Source organism: Rhinolophus ferrumequinum, chromosome 4 (assembly GCF_004115265.2).
Source record: "Rhinolophus ferrumequinum isolate MPI-CBG mRhiFer1 chromosome 4, mRhiFer1_v1.p, whole genome shotgun sequence".
Classification (NCBI taxonomy): Eukaryota; Metazoa; Chordata; class Mammalia; order Chiroptera; family Rhinolophidae; genus Rhinolophus; species Rhinolophus ferrumequinum.
In genome coordinates this window covers 23397743-23418954 of record NC_046287.1, presented here as the reverse complement: position 1 = coordinate 23418954, position 21212 = coordinate 23397743, and the positions used below count along the sequence as shown (strand labels likewise).

Genomic DNA, 21212 nt, shown 5'->3' with positions numbered 1-21212 from the left:
AAAAACTTATATATAGTGAAGGTCCAGGAATTTGCATTATGTTTTTCTGTTCTGAGGGTTGCAAAATAGCAGCTGTGCTGTTCAAGAATCCCCCTCTTGCCAAGAGAATAATGCTGACAATGACATAAACATACACTCTTAACTTTTTATATTTCCCTAATCCTAAAAATTAGTGCTTTCCTTTGCATTTTTGTATGACTATATAAGAATGCAGTTAGTTTTCAAGGAAGAAGTCATAGAATCTCAATAGGTAAAAGGGATATAAAGGCCATTTAGTTTAACCTCCTATCAATTTCTAGTTTTTATAATGTTCCTGACAGGATGCTTATCAAGCTTTGTATGGATATTCTCTGCCGCGGCAAATGTATGACTGCCAAGAGCAGCCCACAGCACTTCTAGAGAGATGAATCAAATCTCACTGTTTTCTACACACACTCGTTAGCCCCTGTTCTGCACTGGGTAGTAACATGTATATTTAATTAATTTTTAAAAATAGAGATTTTAAAAATCAGAATTTTAAATATCATAAATGTTTTTTATATGCTGGATTCACATTTATAAACAGGCAACCCAAAGTGAAAGCATTTCTTATAATATACCTTCTCATTCAGTCAAACTTAACTAATTTAAAAAGTAAACTAACCTCAACTAAAATTTATCTTTATTAGTAAGAACAAAGGACTTAACAAATTAAGTAGTTTGGGCAATACATTGCATTATATGCAACCAATCAATAAGAAGAATATGTCATGTGCCAGACATTGAGGTTACACAGGTGAATAAGATGGACATGTGAATGGCTCTTTCCCTCACAGTTTTTCACGTTAAACACAGCTAAGGAACAAATCTGTAAAGAAATGTGTCTGATGATAATTTTCGGTGAATTTGATCATTTGACATAGTCCTGGTAAAGTGTAATTGGTTTTTATGGACAGGAGGGTAAAGATGAATGTTTCAAGCCAGTGAAGCTAAAGGTGTAGAGCTATTAGGTGGCACCTCAGGAGACTTTTCAGATTCACATGCCATAGTTCTGGTGTCAAGACACTATGGTAAGGGAAGGTGGGAGTGTAGGGACCTATTATATCATGACTGTGTCTTGGAAGGAGTCATTATGCTTCGTAAATTATCAGACTTACACACCTTAATTTGTTGAGACCAACAAGCTCAGGGCAGTGTCCCAGCAGCCTGGTGCATAATATCTCTTCTGAGCAGAGTAGTAATAAAAACTATGGGAGCTCCCATATAGCACAATGATGGAGTCAGGGGAGGAGTGAGGTGTGACACCAAGAAAGGGTGATTTAGTAACCTAAATAAAGTTCTTCTGGTGGAAAGTGAGGCAAGTTCATGGCTAGGATTACACAGTGAGGAAATTGAGAAGTTAAATTAGAACAAGTACGGAAGACAATTTGTGGTGATACCCAGAGTTTAATTATGGCTGATAAATGGGTAAGGCTTGAAATCTGCTTCTTCTGAAGTGGATCTCTTAGACAATAATCTTTGGTTTTAAGAATCTTTAAGTAGGCCTTGCTCTTTTACCTCATGGAATACATAAGTCAATTAAAAAGTGATGCTTCCATGATTAAATATTTCTCACAAGGAGAATGTAGACCTTGCTAGTATGGTTGGCATTTGGTAAAGATGCAGAGTAGGGACATTGGCAGGAAGATAAGTGTGGACTACTTAGGGTTAGAGTGGATATTAAGTGTCTGTTATAATCGTGATTGGAATTCTCTAGTCCCACATGCAGAGAATTTGGAATTTCATTTCTAAGATAGATATCTTTGCTTCAATAATGAATAATCATAAGTATGTATGGAAGTAATAAATGTGGGAAATCTTGGTTGCTTAGGTTGACTGTTAGCTGGGTTTTAAAGAGTAGGTTAAGCCTTGTTTAAGAACAAGGGGTAGAATAGTAATGTCTAAGTTTTCTTCTACTTTGAAATAAAATAATTATAAAATGATATTCTTTATTTGGAGTATAAGTTTCTTATACACATTTGAACACACCTGTCCAGTACATTTTTTAGATGTTTATAGAAAATTTATATTTTAGCCCATTGGGTGTTTAAGGGTCATCGGCTCTGGAGCAAGGCTAATCAAATTTGAATTTGGCTCCTCTCCTTACTAGCCCAGTTTTCTTAGCAAGTTAACTACATTAGTTTACCTCTTTCTACTCATGTGTAAAATAAGTCTATTACTAATCACAATCTAATAGAATTGTTGTGAGGATTAAATGAGTTAATGGATGCAGAGTGCTTAGAACATTGCTTTTGAACACATAGAAAGCACTCAATATGTGCTAGTTATTTTGATAATGATGATGATCATATACCAGTGCCTCTGACTTTTTGAAAGAAGAATGAGTTAATGGCATTTTACTGGGTAACATTGTTTTTATGTTAAAAACATTTTATTATAGAAAATTTCAAACACGCATAAAATTAGAAGAAGGTACTGCCCCTCTCCTGTGTACCTATCAGTGATTCACCTGTAACAATGATCATCTCAAGCTCACTCTTCTTTCAGGAGTCTCCCCATTCATTCATTCCTCCTCCTCAGATTATTTTGAAGCCAATCCAAAACGTTTTATTTAATCTGCAAATATTTTTTCTTTATTTATTTTCAGTGTGTATCTCTTAAAGATAAGGAGTCTTTCCCTTAAATCACAATCATATTACCATTATCACTCCTAAAACTCCCTTAGTATTTATTACATATCCTTCCAGGTTTCACATTTCTCCAAATGTCATACATGTATGTATATTTGTAGGCATATGTATCCTCAGAATCCTTCAAAATGTTCTTCTTGCCCTGTATTTTCTCTGAATTGACAGTAACTTGTAACGAAGAAAAGAAATGAGAATTTGCAGACTTGGCTTTGAAAAACATTGGGTCAACCACTTTTGGGCTTGTTTCATCTGAGAAAAATGAAGAATTTATACTAAATGATTTCCAAGATATTTCACACTTTTCATAATTCCATGATAATTTTAGTCTAAAACCCATGTGCAAATCAGAGATTAAATAGTCTACAACGTCAAAGCTCTTTTATATTTCAGGGGAATAATTTGGGAATTGTGCTGTTTTATTCATTTAGCAGTAAGATTCATTTTCAGTTTGGAGACTTATAAATGAATTAGAACTGTGCAGAGGTGACAAGAAGAGACCAGGATATCAAACTATGGCACCCTATGAGGATGCCCAGTGTTTCTCCTCATTTTCTTTTTCCTTCTAAAGGAATATTAATTCGAAAAGTCCTTAGATTTATGTGACAACTCCTTTCCCCTGCCCCCCGAAAATTCTCAAAGCACATTTCAGAAACTCATTTTTGGCAGATGTAAATTTAAGTAAATTGGCCAAGGTCGCAGCACAATAAGGGCAGAGTTATCAAGGGAATGCAGTTTCCTGCTTTTTTCACCATCCATGAAATTAGAGTAACTCCACCCCTTAAAATGAAAAGGTCTCCTTTTTTTTTTTTTTCTCTGAAATTATAAACCGTGATTTGGAAATGTTTTTTACCATTAACTCAGGCTCTCAAAAGTGGTCTGTAAGGACTATGAAATGTTTGTGTGTGCATTATTTCAATGACTATTACTACTTATATTATAACCTATACAATTTGCTCACAAGGAGAGTGCATTTTTTTTTTTGAGCTGAACCATCAGATTTTTTTTTTTTTCATGCAGTATGCTATGATGAAGCTATCTGTAGGAACAAAACTAGTTCACTTTCCATGGGCAAGCACAGACTGTAAAGTAGATTATTAAAGTACACAGAAATAGAAAATTAGATCAGAAGTAATGTTTTACTGTGAGGTCTTCTTTGGGCCTTATAAAATAAGAAAGAACTAACCTTGTTCTATTTTTGAGTCCTGAAAAAAAAAAAATCCCTCATAGCAGGCATATCACCTTTAATTAGGTTTCTGCTTTTGGGAAGCATTTTACCAGCCCCCTTTCATTTATTTTTAATGATGTTATCACTAACAGGCAAACAGTCCCTTAATAAAACAAAAACAGTTTCTATATAAAGCCTGGTGTACATGTCCTGAGTCAGTCCTCTAAAAACAAACGTTATGATTGTTTCCGTTGTGCTCTTACAACCCTTAATGGCCCTACTGTGCAGATATGCAAAACATCAACGTAGGAAATATAACCACGTCTGTTATGCAGCTTTCAGTAAATGCTTTCCCATATTCGCTTGCAGTATCAGCAGTGAGGTTAAACCTACAGGGTCATGAAAAAGACAGAAAGTAAGTGGCTCTTTTCAGCCTAAGCTACACCAACTCTTTCATAAACAGTTATGACTTAAGAAATGAGCAGGGTGAAAGCCACCCCAAATGTTTAAAAGATGATTCCGTGTGTATGTGTGTGTGTGTGTGTGTGCGCGTGTGTATGCGCGTGTGTGCATGCGTGTGTGCGTGTGTGTGTGTGTGTGTGTGTGTGTGTTTAATGTTTTGTGCCATTTCCTTTTTGCCAAGAAATTTCAAGTGGTGGAAGGGAAAAAAAATCTATTCACAGATAGTCTGTGTGCTTTAGTTCCATCTTCTCAGTTGTTGAGTACAGTGATGAGTTTGCTGTCAAGGCCAAGTTTGGAAATATTAATATACAGCTTAATTTAGAGTTTCCCCCACACATAGATTTTTGAAATACAAATGTAACCTAGCCAGAAATTAAAGACTGTTTTTGGAGAGTAATGGTACAAAATAGGCTTTCCTATTACAAATACAAAGTTTAGGGTCCCTGTTTTCCTTGAACTATTATTCCCGCGTGGTTTCCTCATAGAACCCCTTAACCTCCCCGTTTAAAATTTTTCCAATATCCAATGGCCATTTCAAATACATCTTGCCATGAAGATTTTATTTGTCTTCTCTCTCCTCTCAACTTCCATGGTCTAAATATAATCTCTTCTTTTTCTAAATAACCACTAGGAGCTATTTGAATCAATCTTTTGGCACATAACATTATTGAAATTATAAATGCATGCACTTTTAAAATCTTCTTCCTAGAGCTTCCTCCTAACCCAAGATAATGTCTATGAAATTGCCTTATAATCAATAGTGTGGTTTTCCAATAGAAAGTATTTTTAGTTTTGCTATCATGAATGTGATGTGACCTCAGGGTAAGCAGAGACTACTGATCCTTCTCATTTCTGCCTTTGTTACTTTTCCAGCATTTGCCTCTCCTCATCTCATTCACATATTCTTTCAATAGACATTACTTACTGTATGTTAGGGCACTGAAACTATTTCTTCTTATGAGGCATGGTCCCTAACTTTTGTCATCATCTCAAAGGTGAACTATCCCAAGGTTAACAACCACTGTTAAAGGCGAAAGCTGTGTATGTGTGAAATAACTACTTTATACATTAAATTAGGCAGAACTCTGAGTTTGGTGTATCTTTGAGCACTTCCAACATCCTGCCAAACATGCACTTACGATGATCTCCTTTCCATATTTAATCTCTTCTTCATTCACCCTAACTCAAAATTCAAAGTTCTAATATTGCTTCAAGTATATCCAAGGAAACGCTTAAGTTTTATAATGCTTATCACAGTTTATTCCTCCAAAATCTGTACTGTGTTCTTGCTGTGGAAGTCAACTTGCCCATTTCCTCTAGGTCCTGCTACCCGAAGAAAAATTAATACAGTAATTCATACTCTTTTGCCCTTTCTCAAATTATTCCTATCATAATTAATTTTAACTGTTCACTGAACTAATTCGAGGTTAGTTTGTATAAGGCAACTGTAATAATATATAGTAATAATTTTATTATCAACATGATACTTCATTATCATAAGCCTCATTAGAGGGAGATGATATAGAAACCACAGAATTATGGTAGAAGACCCGGATTCTCTCCATGGCAAATTGAGGCCAAGTGTATGTACATTATGGACTTTCTAATAGATTGAGTTATTTGTTAATGATTAATAATTTATGTTTATTAGCATATTATATTTTAAAAAGCAGTTTCACATGCATAGTCTAATTGGATTTAAACTGTAATTCTTTGAGTTTATAATCATCTTCTTAATAAATGAATCAAATGAGTTCCATAGAGTAAAAGGGATAGATTCTTTGCTCTACTTTTGCTACTACTTAGTCAAGACTTAAACTCGCGTCTTCTCAATCTAGGCTGCTTTGCTCGTCATTTCACTAGTTATCACATTTAATGTGATAGCTGTATCACATTATGGTATGTCACATTATGGTGATAATCTTATTAAAAAATTCTGGAGTAATTTTAAACCCAGAGTTTGAAAAGGGCCTTAAAACTAAATACAGGAAATAAGCTTTATCTCACGATACCTCTGGATGTTTTATATGAATTGGAGTAGACGCAAGAAAGTCAAGCAAATAAATTTGAATGTGATATTTGGAATGCCTTATTTTGTGAGAAGATGAAACTAGGAAGAAGAAAATGTTTTTACCATTTTCTGATTTATGATTACATTCTGGGTTTGATTGTTATTCAGCTTTCATATTAGTTTCTATTGCCAAATTAAATTCAGAGTTCCTAGAATAAGAATGAACCAGGATTGAGGTCATGATTGAGCTCAGTTTAAATGACTGTGTTATGTATCTGGATATAAGTTTCTAACTTTTTTAAAACATCAATCCTTAATTTTTTAGGTTATTCATACCTCTACTCCAGTTGAATAATGTGGTTGATGAGTTTACAAAAACACCAATAAGTTTATCTTTCTATACAATCCTGATGGGTGTTTATCAAAATGAAAAAAAAAAGCTGTATTTTTATAAAATTCACTTCTGTATAGAAAGTACCATACTCTTAAAATTTTTGTCAATATTTTTTTCACTTTGGTAGTATAGAAATATAGTGTTATCATGCAAACTCCCAGATCATTTGTAAATATTAAATATGGAGATTTTACCATTTTACTAATGTTACTATCTATTTCACATCAAGATAATGTGAATCCCCTTGGAATATATGGTTTGTAAAAGTGAGTGAGTAGTTTTTTTTCTATTTGGTTTTATCGTATAATAAAAGACATCAGTGACCAACACACACACACACACACACACATACACACACACACACAAACACACAAACTTGAAAGATAATTTATAATTCAAACCCAAAGGGATTGGTTATAACAAGTGAGTTAGATTTTATTAACAGGAAAGAAAACATTTTAAAGTAAAGGCCCAGTATTTTTTAAACAACGTTGTTCCTTAGGATATCCTGCTAAATTGTTATATGTGATAAGATTGAAGGGAAAAATAAGCTTGTCTTACAGAGGCATCAATCCTACTGCTAGTCATTTATTTACATGCGACTTATAAAATATGAGTAGAATCATAGGATAAAGTGATGATAAGAATGAAATAACATTTTTAATACTTTATTGATTTGGGGTTTCTAAGAATATTTTCTTCTCTTCCATGTCTGCTTTCTCTTTATATTGTCTATTACTCTGATGTTAACTAATTGTATGTTGTTAGAATTGTCATTATATTCATTACATAAATTATTAATATGTTAATTGGTAAATTTTTTTTCTGGTCAAAAGATGAAATAATTTATTAGATTGTAATATGTACTTCTATTTTCCTTTAGAAAACCACTGTAGTACCTTGTAACTGAATTAAAATGTAATAATACATTGAAGTTAATAATCACTCTTTCTTAGGAGTTTACAAATAACGAGAACTCTTTGGAGAACTGGCATAACTTCTACTCCCCTATAGGCATGAAGTACTTAGGGAAAAAATAGTACTCTAATTAAGCAGGTTTCAAAATGCTTACTTTATTCTCAGGGTGATATACCCTTTGCTGCACTTAATTTGCCATTCCAGGTGTTAAGGGTAGCTGTCCTATACATGATTGAAGTATTTTCTAATTTGATAAAATGAAGAAAGATAATTTAACAATTCTGATAAAATGAAGTTTGTAAACCATAGTAATCAATAACTTGCTCTGCAATTTTGTGTGAATTACTACTCCCTTTTCAAACATTACCTAGCTATCCATAACTCTTTGGAACTTGTAATTAAGAAGGTACTGACATTTCTGGTTCCACAGTGATGATGCATTATCACTCTCCAGTTAATATTGATGAATTCTTGAATTAAACAATTGTTACAAATTTTTATAAGAAATAATAGAGAATGTGGAATTATAGATTTGAGTTATATATTAAAGATTTTCTTATTTTTAAAATTGAGGAAATTGAAGCACGAAGCAGTTTTAACATGTTCAAAGTAGCTGAAATTAACTGGACACTAAGTTATTTTTGTAATATATCCCATTGTACTGAAAAAAAGAAAAAACTGTTATGTACTGTTTTAGTTATCTATAGCTGTGTAACAAATTACACCAAAACTTAGTGGCTTCAACCATCAGACATTTAAAATCTCACAGTTTCTGGGTGTAACTTAGCTGGGTACCTCTGGTTTAAGGTTTCTCATGAGGTTGTATTCATGCTGTCAGCTGGGGCTGCAGCCTCATCTAAAGTCTCAAATGGGCAGGGGGAGTCTGTTTCCAAACTAACTGACAGAGTTTTCTCCAGGCCTCAGTCCTTTGTCGTGTGTACCTCCACGGGGCTGTCTTACGTCTTGACAGCTGGCTTCCATCAGGGCAAGAAATACAAGTGAAAGAGAGCAAAACAGATATGGAAACTACAGACGTTTTATAACTGCATCTTAGAAGTGACATCCCATCACATTTGTTTTATTGTATTTGTTCAATCTAACTGAAACTAAGGGGAAAGTTCTAGATACAATGTGAATTACCAGTAGGGAGGAATTACCAGAGGCCCTCTTAGGGGCTACCACGTGCCGAGAGAAAATACTCCCCAAGTACTTGTCAAGTAAATGAAAAGATTTGTTATTTAAGTCTTTACACTAAAATATCTCACAGATAATGAAATTGAAATGTGGACTCTTGATTAAATAATTATTCTATGTATGTGATTCTTGCTGATTTTATACTGTGGTGATGGAAGATTGTGTTCTTATACTTATAAAATATGCAGTGAAGTCTTAAGGATTAAAAGGTGAAGATGGTTCAAACAAATGTACATACACCACAAGAGAGGGTGACAGAGATCGTTGAAAAGCAAAAGTGGCAAAGAGTAAACAATTGCTGAATTTGGGTAAGGAGTTGAAATAGTTTACTAGGGCTGGTGTAACAGAAGATCATAACCTTGGTGGCTTAAAGCAGCAGAAATGTTTTTTCTCATGGTTCTGGAGACCAGGAGTCTAAAATCAAGGTGTCAGCAGGGACAAGCTCCCTCAAAGGGGCTCTAAAGAAGAATCCATTCTTTACCTCTCTAGCTTCTGGCAGCTGTCAGCACTCCTTGGCTCTGGATGCAAAAGTCTCATCTCTGTCTCCTTTCTCTTTGCCTCCTCCTCATCTCTATGGATCTCTCTGTCTCTCTCAGGTCTCCCTCTGACTTGCTCTTTAAAAACACTCCTCATTTGATTTAAGGTGCATTCTAACCCAGGATACTCTCCTCCTCTCAAGATCCTTAACTTAGTTACATCTATGAAACACCTTTTTTCCAAATAATTAACGTTACTAGGTTCCAGGGATTAGACATGGACATATATTTTTGGGGTCCACAATTCAACCCACTATAATATTATAAAGGAATTCTTTGTATGATTCCTACAACTTTTCCATAAGTTTAAAATTATTTAGAAGTAAAATATTAAATAATGAAGAAACAGAGATTATGTTGTCAAATACTATAATTAAAGATCATAACATTCGACAGACCCACTTTCTTTTCAAGGTAAACCTTGAAAATATGTACAAATATATCAAATTGGAATATGGTGTTTTATGAATTTGTGCTTCATCATCATTTACTGTTTGAAGTCAATAGAGATTACGTGATGCCAAAACTTTCTTCTGTGTTGTCTCGTCTCTCAAACTTTGGCTTTAATCTTCTGAGAACATTTAGGATTTCAAAGGTCACATTTATTTCAAAAGGAAGAACTATGTTCCCAATTTTACTATCTTTGTAGGAAGACTAAATAAGGTTTTCTATGATGTTAATTGCCACAGGATGACAACTTTTTCTCAGGTAGTAAGGGCGCGAAGATCCTCCAAACATTCTTTTTTGTTTGTTTGATCTTTGATTAGTTTGTTTTCTTTTTAAACATGTATATTGATCTTAAGAATCACCCTTTTAAAAATTCCTTAAGCCGTCATTCTTCCTAAATTTGATTGTTATTTATCTATTGAGTTAAAATGACCTTATGTAGTATCTCCATCATGTAAAATGATAAATGCATGCATCCGATCAAGTAAATCCATACCAAATGATAATATATTCACATACAGCTGAAACCATGAGGACCAAGAAGGGCATTCCATTGAAGCTACTACAGAAAAAATGGCACATGTACATGCAAACACACATACGCACAAACACACTTCACATATACATGGAACAATTTTAATCCTATATTTGGAAAAAGAGACTAAGGATGGAAGACAAAATGTTTTAATAACTACAATTAGCTACTTAACTGCCATAGGTCACTCTAATCTAGAAATGCTTCTTGAAGCTTGTCGATTTTGTTTTTTTCAGCCTTCTATCCCCAGTGTCTAGCACATTGTTTATGTTACAGAAGCATTGGCTAAAAAATGTATATTGAGTGATTTCATGAACTAATTCCCATAACAATCAAACATAGTCAAGCATAAATGTATTGAAGCTAAATCAAATAGTCACGGGGGTAATGGAACTGCTACTTAAACGTGTGTGTATGTGTGTGTCATTGTACACATACATATGATGCTTTATTTCAAGGACGACCTTTAAGAATTGGGGCGTCACAGACTCTAAAGCTGAAAGCAAGCTCAGGTGGTCATCTGGTTCTACGTCTTTCTTCAAGAGACAAGCAATTATTATCCTCATGATCTATTAAGCCACATTTTCTTTAGCATGTGACAGCTAAGGTGATGCTGATCAAAAAATATTGCTCTTTATTCTTAAACAATTTCACATGCACATAGATGTTTAGCAAGTGTCTTTTCAGAGCAATTATGAGAAAACACTAGCAGCCTTAGTCTGCAGGAGTAATTTATGACACAAGGTAAATGGTGTCCAAGATCACCTTGATCACATTAGCCAGGCCGTAGCCCTACGCCTGCTCTGCCGTCTTTCTTTAACCCCGTTGACAAGTGCAATGGAAAACAAAATAAGGACACAATGAGTCCTACTTTAGCTGCTTGCTCCATTTCTTCTTCTAGTACCTGCTGCCTCAGATCATCTTTCAGTTACTTAACAGAGGAGGAGCAGGCAGAGAGAAACTGCAGAAGACTGAGGGACTGAGTGAGTGAGTGAGTGTGAGAGGAGTGCCGTAAATAGAAGGCTTTGTGTCCATTACTCTCCTCCCCACCTTTCTTCCCTTTTTGGTTCATTAACTAGAAATGTGGAAAGGTGAGGGAGATGAATTTAACTTGTTCTGACATTAGTTAGAGACAGAAAAGTGTGGCAACTTCCGTAGTATTTCTGTCCCAGAGAGAGTAATTGGAAAACGTGTTGTGTGTTTAGGCATTGCAATGAAAAATGCAAGAATGATCGAAGAGAACAGTGGAATCAAATTATAAGCATAAAGGCAAGCGTGCTGAAGTTTTTCTTCACTTGCAAAATTGAGAGATACTATCAGGACTATGCAAATACATTGTTCTGATTAATTTTCCTGAGGTGAAATATGAACATATTTGTAAAGTTGAGAATTCTGCCATGAATAAAATTTTCTCTGTGACGTAATAAACTAAAATAAGCCATAACTTGTATCTATTTCAAATGAGAGTGTAAAAATGTTTAAATAATAAAGAACTGAATAAAAAGATTTCACTGTGAGATTAAAAAAATACATATTGGGGCATTACTCTAAATTGCTTAAAATGTTGAAGAATATTCAATAAAGTAAGAACTAACCTACCTTAGAGGGTTTCATATTTGTTTTTTTAAATACTGTTATGGAAATTGCATTCTGTTACCCTTTCTCTAGACCCCTTTTTCATGTATAGAAAAGGTAGTTTTTCAACATGAAGAAAAGGCATTCAAGGTAAAAAGAATTAGACCTTAGTTTTAATGATATTGAAGAATTCAGTTATAATATAGAAAGAATATATTTGATTTCAGTTTTCTTTTTAAATTGTGCAATGAAAGATTTTAAGGGTATATTCTTTTGTAGATTCTTTAAGAATGTATTTGAATAAATCATTTCTATAAAGGAAAGGTTAATTGAGAAAGAAACATACTAATATGCAAAGAATTACTCTTATATGAAGCTCTAGAAAGATTCTATTGTCAGTCCAAACAGAACAAACTAAAATGAGATAATTGGGAAGGTGCCCATAAAGTCAGCCTGAATATATTATCACAACTATATTGAGATAATATTTGTTTTAAAAAGATTCTATGGCACTGTAAACTCAGTCTCATTAGAGACTGCATTTAAAAGGCTTATAAAGTTACTCATTAATGTTATCTTGTTGTATCTCCACAGCTTTTTCATTAAAGAAAATTCAGCAGAAAGCATTTTCTCCTGATAGCAGGAACCAATTTGCAATAAATGTTCTGGAAACCACTAGGGAAGCCATTACTGAGGTCTAATAAAAACAGACAAGCGTAACTTGTTCTATATTTTTGTTTCAATCACATACAGATGAGACCCCGCTTTCCACACCAACTGCGAGAGACAGCCTTGACAAACTTTCTCTAACTGGGCATGGACAACCACTTCCTCCAGGTTTTCCATCGCCTTTTCTGTTTCCTGATGGATTGTCTTCCATAGAGACCCTTCTGACTAACATACAGGTAGGCCTCTTTGCAATCTGGAAGAAAGGAACAAAAAGACCCAGCTGTAGATTTCCCTCCAGTTCATCCTTTTCCTACTTAATCCATTCACGAGGTTGACTGAACCATGGTATTGAACTTTTTCTAGCAATTTAAGATTTTAAACTTACTACACTAATCTAATTGGTTTAGTAATACTCAAATATATATATTAAACCTTAGTACAAACTTAGGTGAAAATGACCTCAGCATTTAAAAAATCATTGTGCCTAAATGTTCTCCTTTACTGCCGACTAATGGGAAGAATCTAAATGTTTAAGTTTGTCTGATTTACTAAATGACGGCACACCAGTTCTAATAAATATTTAGCTATTTTTAAACTGCTGGCCTTGCAGCGAGGAAATGATATGTTTAGTCATTTAAAATATGTCTAATATAAAAGAATCCAAAAAAATCTCTTCTTTCATAAATAAGTTTGTTTCAGTTAATGGGGTTTCTTCAAAGAATAGACTTCAAAAAGCCATACAAAACGTTCCACGGATTTCCTATGTAGTCCTCAGGATGTATATTTTACGTACAGTACATTATGAATCAAAAATACTTACAGTTAACAATAACATAGAACATGGAGCCAAAATAATAAGAGTGTTTGGGATAAAAGAAGGCAGAATTCTCTTGCCCACACATGAAGTGATCATGTGGACCCCAGATGGAGATTTTGCCATCGACTTCTCCATATTTGGGGGAGCTAGTGGTAAGACTGTGCTTGCAGATACTTCATTGGTAATTTTTTTTTTTTTAATTTTTACTCTAGCACTCCATCCTTAGTAATATTTTACTGTACACATTTCCTACCATATTAAACATTCTCCCAGTAGAAATGTAATTAATTTTATTTACCTCTCCAAGGACATAACAGAAGGCCTTTAATGTGACATATCTTCTCATCTATTAATATGGCATTTTTAATACTAATGTAATTAGAGTCTCCAGCACTGTATTCAACTTTAAGGTTTATATCTCAGTAATTGAAATAAATCATCAATCTAGCCTAAACATAATCAAGGCCAAATAGTTGTTTGTATTTTAAATTAAACGTTAAGAATTTTTTTTTCTAAATTTGACCCATGATATTGTTTTCTATCAGGTAGAGTTTTTAATGAATTTCTCTCTTATTAAATTAAATGCTTTCAGAAAATATTCCTTGATATTTCTGAACTTACACTGTGAAAAGTAATGGAACAATTCACTTTTATTTTTAAGTATACAACTCCATAGGAAGCAAAGAAAAAGTTAGACATTTGCTTACAATTCTCCATCCAGTTGTATGTATCTTTAGTAACTATAAAACAAAGGAAGTAGTACTTTAATTTCATTTTCAGCGGATAAAACATTTCTTGAGTTTCATCAGTATAAAGCCAGCTTGTTCATCTGAGGAGTGGGTTTATACATGGAATCTTGTATTGTGTGTGAATACCACATTTCTAAGGTAAATATTGTCATCTACCCACACCAGCCTAGTATTACCCAGATTAGAAATGTTATCTACATCATTTCAAACTATAATTATTGAGAGAGAGAGAGAGAAAAAGAGAAGAAAAAACGAGTTTTACAATATACAGACTTAGACATTATTTATTTTATTGAAGGTATCTCTAGATTTAATACACTCTTTTTTTCTAACCTCGAACCAGCTTTGATGACATATTTTAGCAAAAGTTGATGATAGGGTTAGTCAAGGCAAACTAAATTATTTTTGATTACAAATCATAGAGCTAAGGGCCCAATAGTTAGAACACATCTAATAAGAACACTTCATTAAAAATAAATTATGTTTGTCCACTTCAGTTTTATATGTATGTATATGTGTATATAGTATATATATATACAAATATATATACATATATGTATACATGCACATATATATGTATATGTGCATGTACATATGTGTATGTAAAGCAAAGTAATGATTAAAAATCTTACTGAGTTCCATGCAGCTATACACACACACACACACACACACACACACACATACACACACAATACATACATACATACATATGTACATGTACACACATACATACATACTGGATTTATGGCCAGTAATGGTGTTACATCATTTTATAAAAGGTCACAGATGCTAGCTCTGTATTATTGCCACATTTATTGAGTTATAGTAATATTTGAGGAATGGTATAGAATGTTTAAATAGTCATGACCTTGGCTTATTGGGCATACGATATAAATGTGTTTTCTGTCCAAATTCTAATTTGGATAATTACATTCTGCCTACCTCAATTTCCTTGCAATTTCAATTATATGCAGTGGGTTCTCTGCTTCCTATTTCAAAATTGTAACATACTTTCTTTGTGGTAAGTTTAAAGCTCCATATTTCCTTTGGAAGGATTTTATCAAGATAGCAATGAAAAAGAATTGAGTTGAAAATGTTTAATTTTTTGAATCATACAATTCCATGTCTGCAATAAAGGATTTATATGCATATGTGCTATTTTAATTAAACCCAAATCATTGGGTTATATTTAAATTTAATGTACATAAAGTCTGTTTTTTCTTAGAGTTAATGGCCAAAAAAAATCTTTCAAAATAATGTGTTTAAGGAGTAATTGTTCTAATATTCACTAATTTAATTTCATGATATTCTATAATTTAATAATTCTCAATTTTAAAATTTGTAATGGTTACTATAGATGTACCTTCCATGATACATTGTACAATTGAATTTTCATAACTGTTATTTCTTTGCTTTAAAAGAGGACCTGTAGAATGACAGTATAGACTATATACTAGAATAGTATATATATAGTATGGAAAAACACTGTATATAAATGTATATACATATACATACATGCACACACATATATATGTGTGTGTATATATGTATACATATAAATAAAAATATATAAATACATATATATATATAATATATAAATACAAATATACACACACATATATATATATACACACATTTTGGGCACCAGGTTTTTATTTATTTTTTTTTATTTTTTTTATTCATTTATTTTATTTTTTTATTTTTTTTGGCACCAGGTTTTTATTAACTCTTTCTTGAAACTTGAGTGTTTTATAAATAGTTGATAAAGTTACCTACAGTAAAGGATAGTAATTTCACTTTAGTGAATGGTGTGATAGATTCCAGATTTTGCTTTTCAGCGTTTTTACAATTTTTATATAAAATTTTATTTTTTTATCCATGTGGACAGTCTTTCATATGGCTTCCTTATTCTAACATATCCATGGAGAACTCCCTGTGAAATTTTAGGTGAGGAAACTAGAAGTTTAATATCAATTTACTAGATGTAATACCTTCAAACACTGACTACCGTTGAACACACTCAAAGGAAAATTTTGCCAGCTATTCTTAATCTGAACATTCATGCTATAAATCATAGCTAGGATCTATTTTTACGTAGAATTGGAAAAGAAATACTTTACATTGTTTATTTCCTTATACAAATTATTTTAAATGACTTACAGATATTAAAATAATAAAGGTAAATAAGTAAAAAGAAATGTAAAATAAGGTTAGCATTGAAGATATATGCCACAAGGGGATATTTAATAAGAGTTTGTTTCACTATAGTGTGTCTATATGGAATAATTAAAGAAACATGAAAGACCTCAAAGGGATGTTAAAACCCCAATAAATGGCAGTTCCAGATTGATTCACTATGGTCTAATAAATAAATCCAACTATAGTATTTAAGAGTATGTTGTACTCTTATGTTTGAGGAAAGAAAATGAAAAAGAATGTATCTTACTACTAAGACTGAAATACTCTGATCTTGCAGTCTTCATATTTTGATCTCATGGCTAATAATGTTGTATTTTACACATTTTAAAGAAATTAATTTTTTTCATTTGCATTATTAATACATCATTTTAATTATAATACACTTACACAAAGTAGTTAGAAGGAAACTTTTTAAAAAGATAAAACAAAACACTAGGACGTTGGCTTCAAAATATGATTAGGTTAAGATGAGATACTGTGTTTCCCCGAAAATAAGACCTAGTCAGACAATCAGCTCTAATGTGTCTTTTGGAGCAACATTTAATATAAGACCCTGTCTTATTTTACTATAAGACCCGGTCTTATATCATATAACATAATATAAGACTGGGTCTTTATAATGTAACATAATATAATGTAATGTAATGTAATATAATTTAATATAATACAACATAATGTAATATAATATAATGTATAATAATACCAGGTCTTATATTAATTTTTGCTCCAAAAGACGCAGAAGAGCTGATTGTCCGGCTAGGTCTTGTTTTCAGGGAAACATGGTAGCACTTATCTCTTGAAGATGTGGCGTGTATACCATGTTTACTGATTTATATCTTATTCTACTAAAACAAAACTTCACTTCTGACATTTTTGATCATGAAATATCTTGTAGTTTTTCCCACACCAAGATATTCTGCAGCACCAGCTGGGGGCCCACAATTTAACTCAATTCTAAGACTACCTACCTGGAGAATCAGATCCTAAATCAAATCAGGTTAAGGGCTCAGTCCCAGAAGACTGACTCCTACCCACACTTCAGATGCCATTTGCAAGTCCAGGTTGTAACTTATGCTTCTGACCAAACAGCTAGATCAGAGGTTTCTACAACCTGCTCCCTTGGGTTCGATTAATTTACTAGAGCAACTCACAGAACTCAGGAAAACATTTTACATATTAGATTCCCAGCTTATTATAAAAGGATATAATTCAGGAACAGCCAAATGGAAGAGATGAATAAGGGAAAGTATATGGCAAAGGGGGGCATAGCTTCTATTCCCTCTCTCTGAACTTGCAACCCACCCAACACCTTCACTTGCTGACCAACCCAGACACTTTCCAAACCCCATCCTTTTGAGTTTTTATGGAGGTTTCATTACATAGGCATGATTATTTAAATCATTCCTCACTGGTGATTAATTCAACCTCTAGCCCCTATGCCCTCCCTGAAGGTCAGAAGGATGGGGCTGAAAGTTCCAACTTTCTAATGACAGAGTTGGTTCCCCTGACAACCACCCTCTATCCATACGGTTTTCCAAAAGTCACCTTATTAATATAAACTCAGGTTTAGTTGAAAGGGGTTTATGATGAATAACAAAAACACTCATTTTACCTTATTGCTCTTATCACATAGGAAATGCCACCCATTGTAAGTTTTCAATTCCAGGATTCAGATGAATACCATATATATATTTCTTATTATAAATCACAATATCACTATTAGTCCCTATGATAATTATATACAATATTACATGAATCTTCTTCATAACCCTGCACAGTGGATTTTGTTGTTATCCCCATTTTATGGGTGAGAAAATGAAACCAGATAAGCCATTTGATCAAAGTCACACAGTGGAGGTGATATCTGGATTTAAACATAGGTAGGCTAATTGTAGAGCCCATGTTGCCATATTGCCATACAGATCATATGAATTGCAAGATGGATTTATACCCGGAAGTGCTTTTAATAGTCTGTCATTCATCCACTTTGGAGAACAGGAACCAAAACATTAAACCAAGTACCATTTTTGTTTTGTTAGAAGAACTTTTGAGAAAAGTACATCAGTTGATGCTGTTGTATAATAATTTTTCAGTCTACAAAATTTCCTGATTTCAAGGGACACTAGTCCTTCATATGCCTGAAAGAAACTTTAAAATAAAGGTTAAATAAGTGGTAGAATTTTGATCTAGCCTTAGTGAACTTGATGGTTTTGGGTCTTGGACAAGTCTCTTGATCCTCTTGGATCTTGTTTTTCTCATCTTTAAAAGGTTTTAGTTAGAACGGTTGATCGTTAAAATTCCCTTTAACCAAGGTATTTAGTTTCAGTAGAAACAATACATTACTGAGCACAAATTTTGTCACATGGGTTTCAATGACACTCAAGGAACTTTACGTATCATCTAATTCTGAAATAAATATGCCTAAAATACAAACATATACCAAGTAAGCTTTTCCTCTATGTTCTAATTAGCATATTAAGCAATGTTTCTTTCATACAATATTATTTTAAGTCTCATATATAAAAAGAGATTTGTACTTTCTAGACTGTAGAAATAGTTGAAACATTGCTAGTTCAATTACAGTGCCCTTTTTAAAAGAACTATATAAATATGAATATATATATATATATATATATATATTAATTCTCTGAAAAATTATGAAAATACAAGGTAGATTTACAAATTATGATTTACAAGGTAGATAATTTTAGAAAACAACAACAACGAAATATTTGTGCATTATTGCAACCATTACGTAAGCCTTACTTCTGGAAAAGAAATTTGAGGTCAAACAACCATTATCTCTTGTAGTCACTTTGTCATAGAGTAAGCTTAAAATGTGCTTCTTTGGAATTGTTATTGTCCAATCTCAACATCATTCCTCCCCTTGGAGAAAATTTCATGTTTTAAATCTTGTGTCTTTTGCTCACATGGTCATCACAGAATTTTGCTGGGTACTACATGTCTATGTGAGACCCAGCATTTAGCGTTACCTTTTGCACATGATCTACCTGGAAAATTTACAGCAGTTACACAAATCTGAAAGTACTATTACCACGGCTAGTTAAAATGGTATCCTAATGATTTGTAGATGTTATGAGCACTGCTTGCTTTGCTATTGCTTTTCCCAGCCTCCTGCTGCATTGAAATTTAATCAGTTTTCTGTATTTTTTTGCAGCAGAGCTGTCATGGGCAATAACGTATTTTTGCATATGCATCAGTTTGGCTCTAGTGCAGATTTTTGTTCACACTGGACTCCTACTGATGTGCACTGATTTAAAGTCTAAAAATGAAACTTAATTTTATACAGCTTATAAGTAGTCCCTAGAGGGTATTGGATCCTAAAAGCTAATATTTTTCAGATATAATCAGCAGGAATAGGTAATGTATTACCATTAATGACATTAGCAGCAACTGTAACAAAAGGCAAGAGTAAACATAAATGCTCTTAGCAACTTCATGCTTTCCAACAAATATTATTATAAAATAACACACATTAGGGTTGCTGTTTAATGCTATTCAACATGTTTATTCATAATGATTGTTTCATATTTAAAGAACACCAAAATATTATGTTTTGTCAGCCAAGGACAATAATAGTTTAATAGTAATTTATTTTAAACAGCTACTGATAATACAACCAATCAACACATTAAGTGGTGCCAGCATTGGCATCTTGCTAAATAATCTCTAGACATTGCACAGAGTACATCTTTCAAAGATAAGTCAACAAGAGCAATCAGAGCAGAAAATTAGAATTTGGTATCTTAGAATTAAAATACAGCTAAACTAAAGTTTTAATTGGGGTGATTTAAAAGGGCACTTGATGTAATGATCTCTTTCATTTGTTACTAATTGTTTGTTCCTGATGAAGGAAAAACATACACAGGAATGTGGCTGAATTGAGTGAAGACGGCAGTTTCCTCAGCAGCTATGTTTTATTGTTAAAAACAAAAGAATAGGGAGGGGCAAACTGCCATGTAGAAATCCTCCAGCTTGTTTTATATCACAAGACTTCATCCAGGGAACTCAGGATCAGGTGTAACAAACATGACATAGTCTATATGTGCTTGAAAAGAGAATAAAAATGGCTTATAGCAGTGTTACATTTGTGGGCTCAATGAAGGGCACATCTCTTTTGTGCTTAGAAGTCAAGTTGCAGTTGAAATTTCTGATTCAAACTGCTTATGTTGTCGCCTGCAAAGGGGGTCACATTCAAGAGTGTATTTACAAATGGCACCAACTTCCATTTCACTTATAATTTCAGTTGAAAATTTCAACCTCTGACGTTCATGGACCAAGGCAAAATATCTTCTACTTCAAAATAGCATTTCGTATTCCTGAGTTGATAAGGATAGCAATTTTAGCTCTTATTTTTACTAATAATATTACTGACAATTTTCTAAAGTATCTTAGGAGAGGGCACATGCAGAATTCTTTGGATATGTTTCACATATTATTCTCATAGTCTCATTTTCAAAAATCTGAGACTACTACTGAATTAAAAAAAACAGCACATCCAATTGTATATAACATATGCCATAATCAATTCTATAAATACATAAAATTTGCTTTTGCCATATACTGTCCAATAGTCCCCTAGGAGTTATTCTCTATTTATTATAACCCTTTTGAAAATCTTTTTAAAAACCATGCACTAAGTTTTGGATCCCTTACATATATTATGTATCTCAAGAAAAATATACCAGAATTATTGTTTTTATTCATCAAATTTTTAAAATTTACTATATGGTAGGTGTTCTCTGAACCCTGGGGACACAGTATAATACCAAATGAGAGAAAATGTGCTTGTCTCAGAGAAGTTACATTTTAGTGTAGGAGACACAACATAAAGCAGTAAGCAAGTACATA

General features: G+C 33.0%; 1 protein-coding gene across 1 annotated transcript in view; it reads left to right on the top strand.

Moving 5' to 3' along the window:
* DACH1 (dachshund family transcription factor 1) overlaps positions 1 to 21212 on the top strand; it is a 402483-nt gene that overhangs the window by 337610 nt on the left and 43661 nt on the right. Inside the window, 1 exon segment of the mRNA XM_033105102.1 lies at positions 12660 to 12811. Coding sequence (XP_032960993.1) covers positions 12660 to 12811 — 152 coding nt within the window.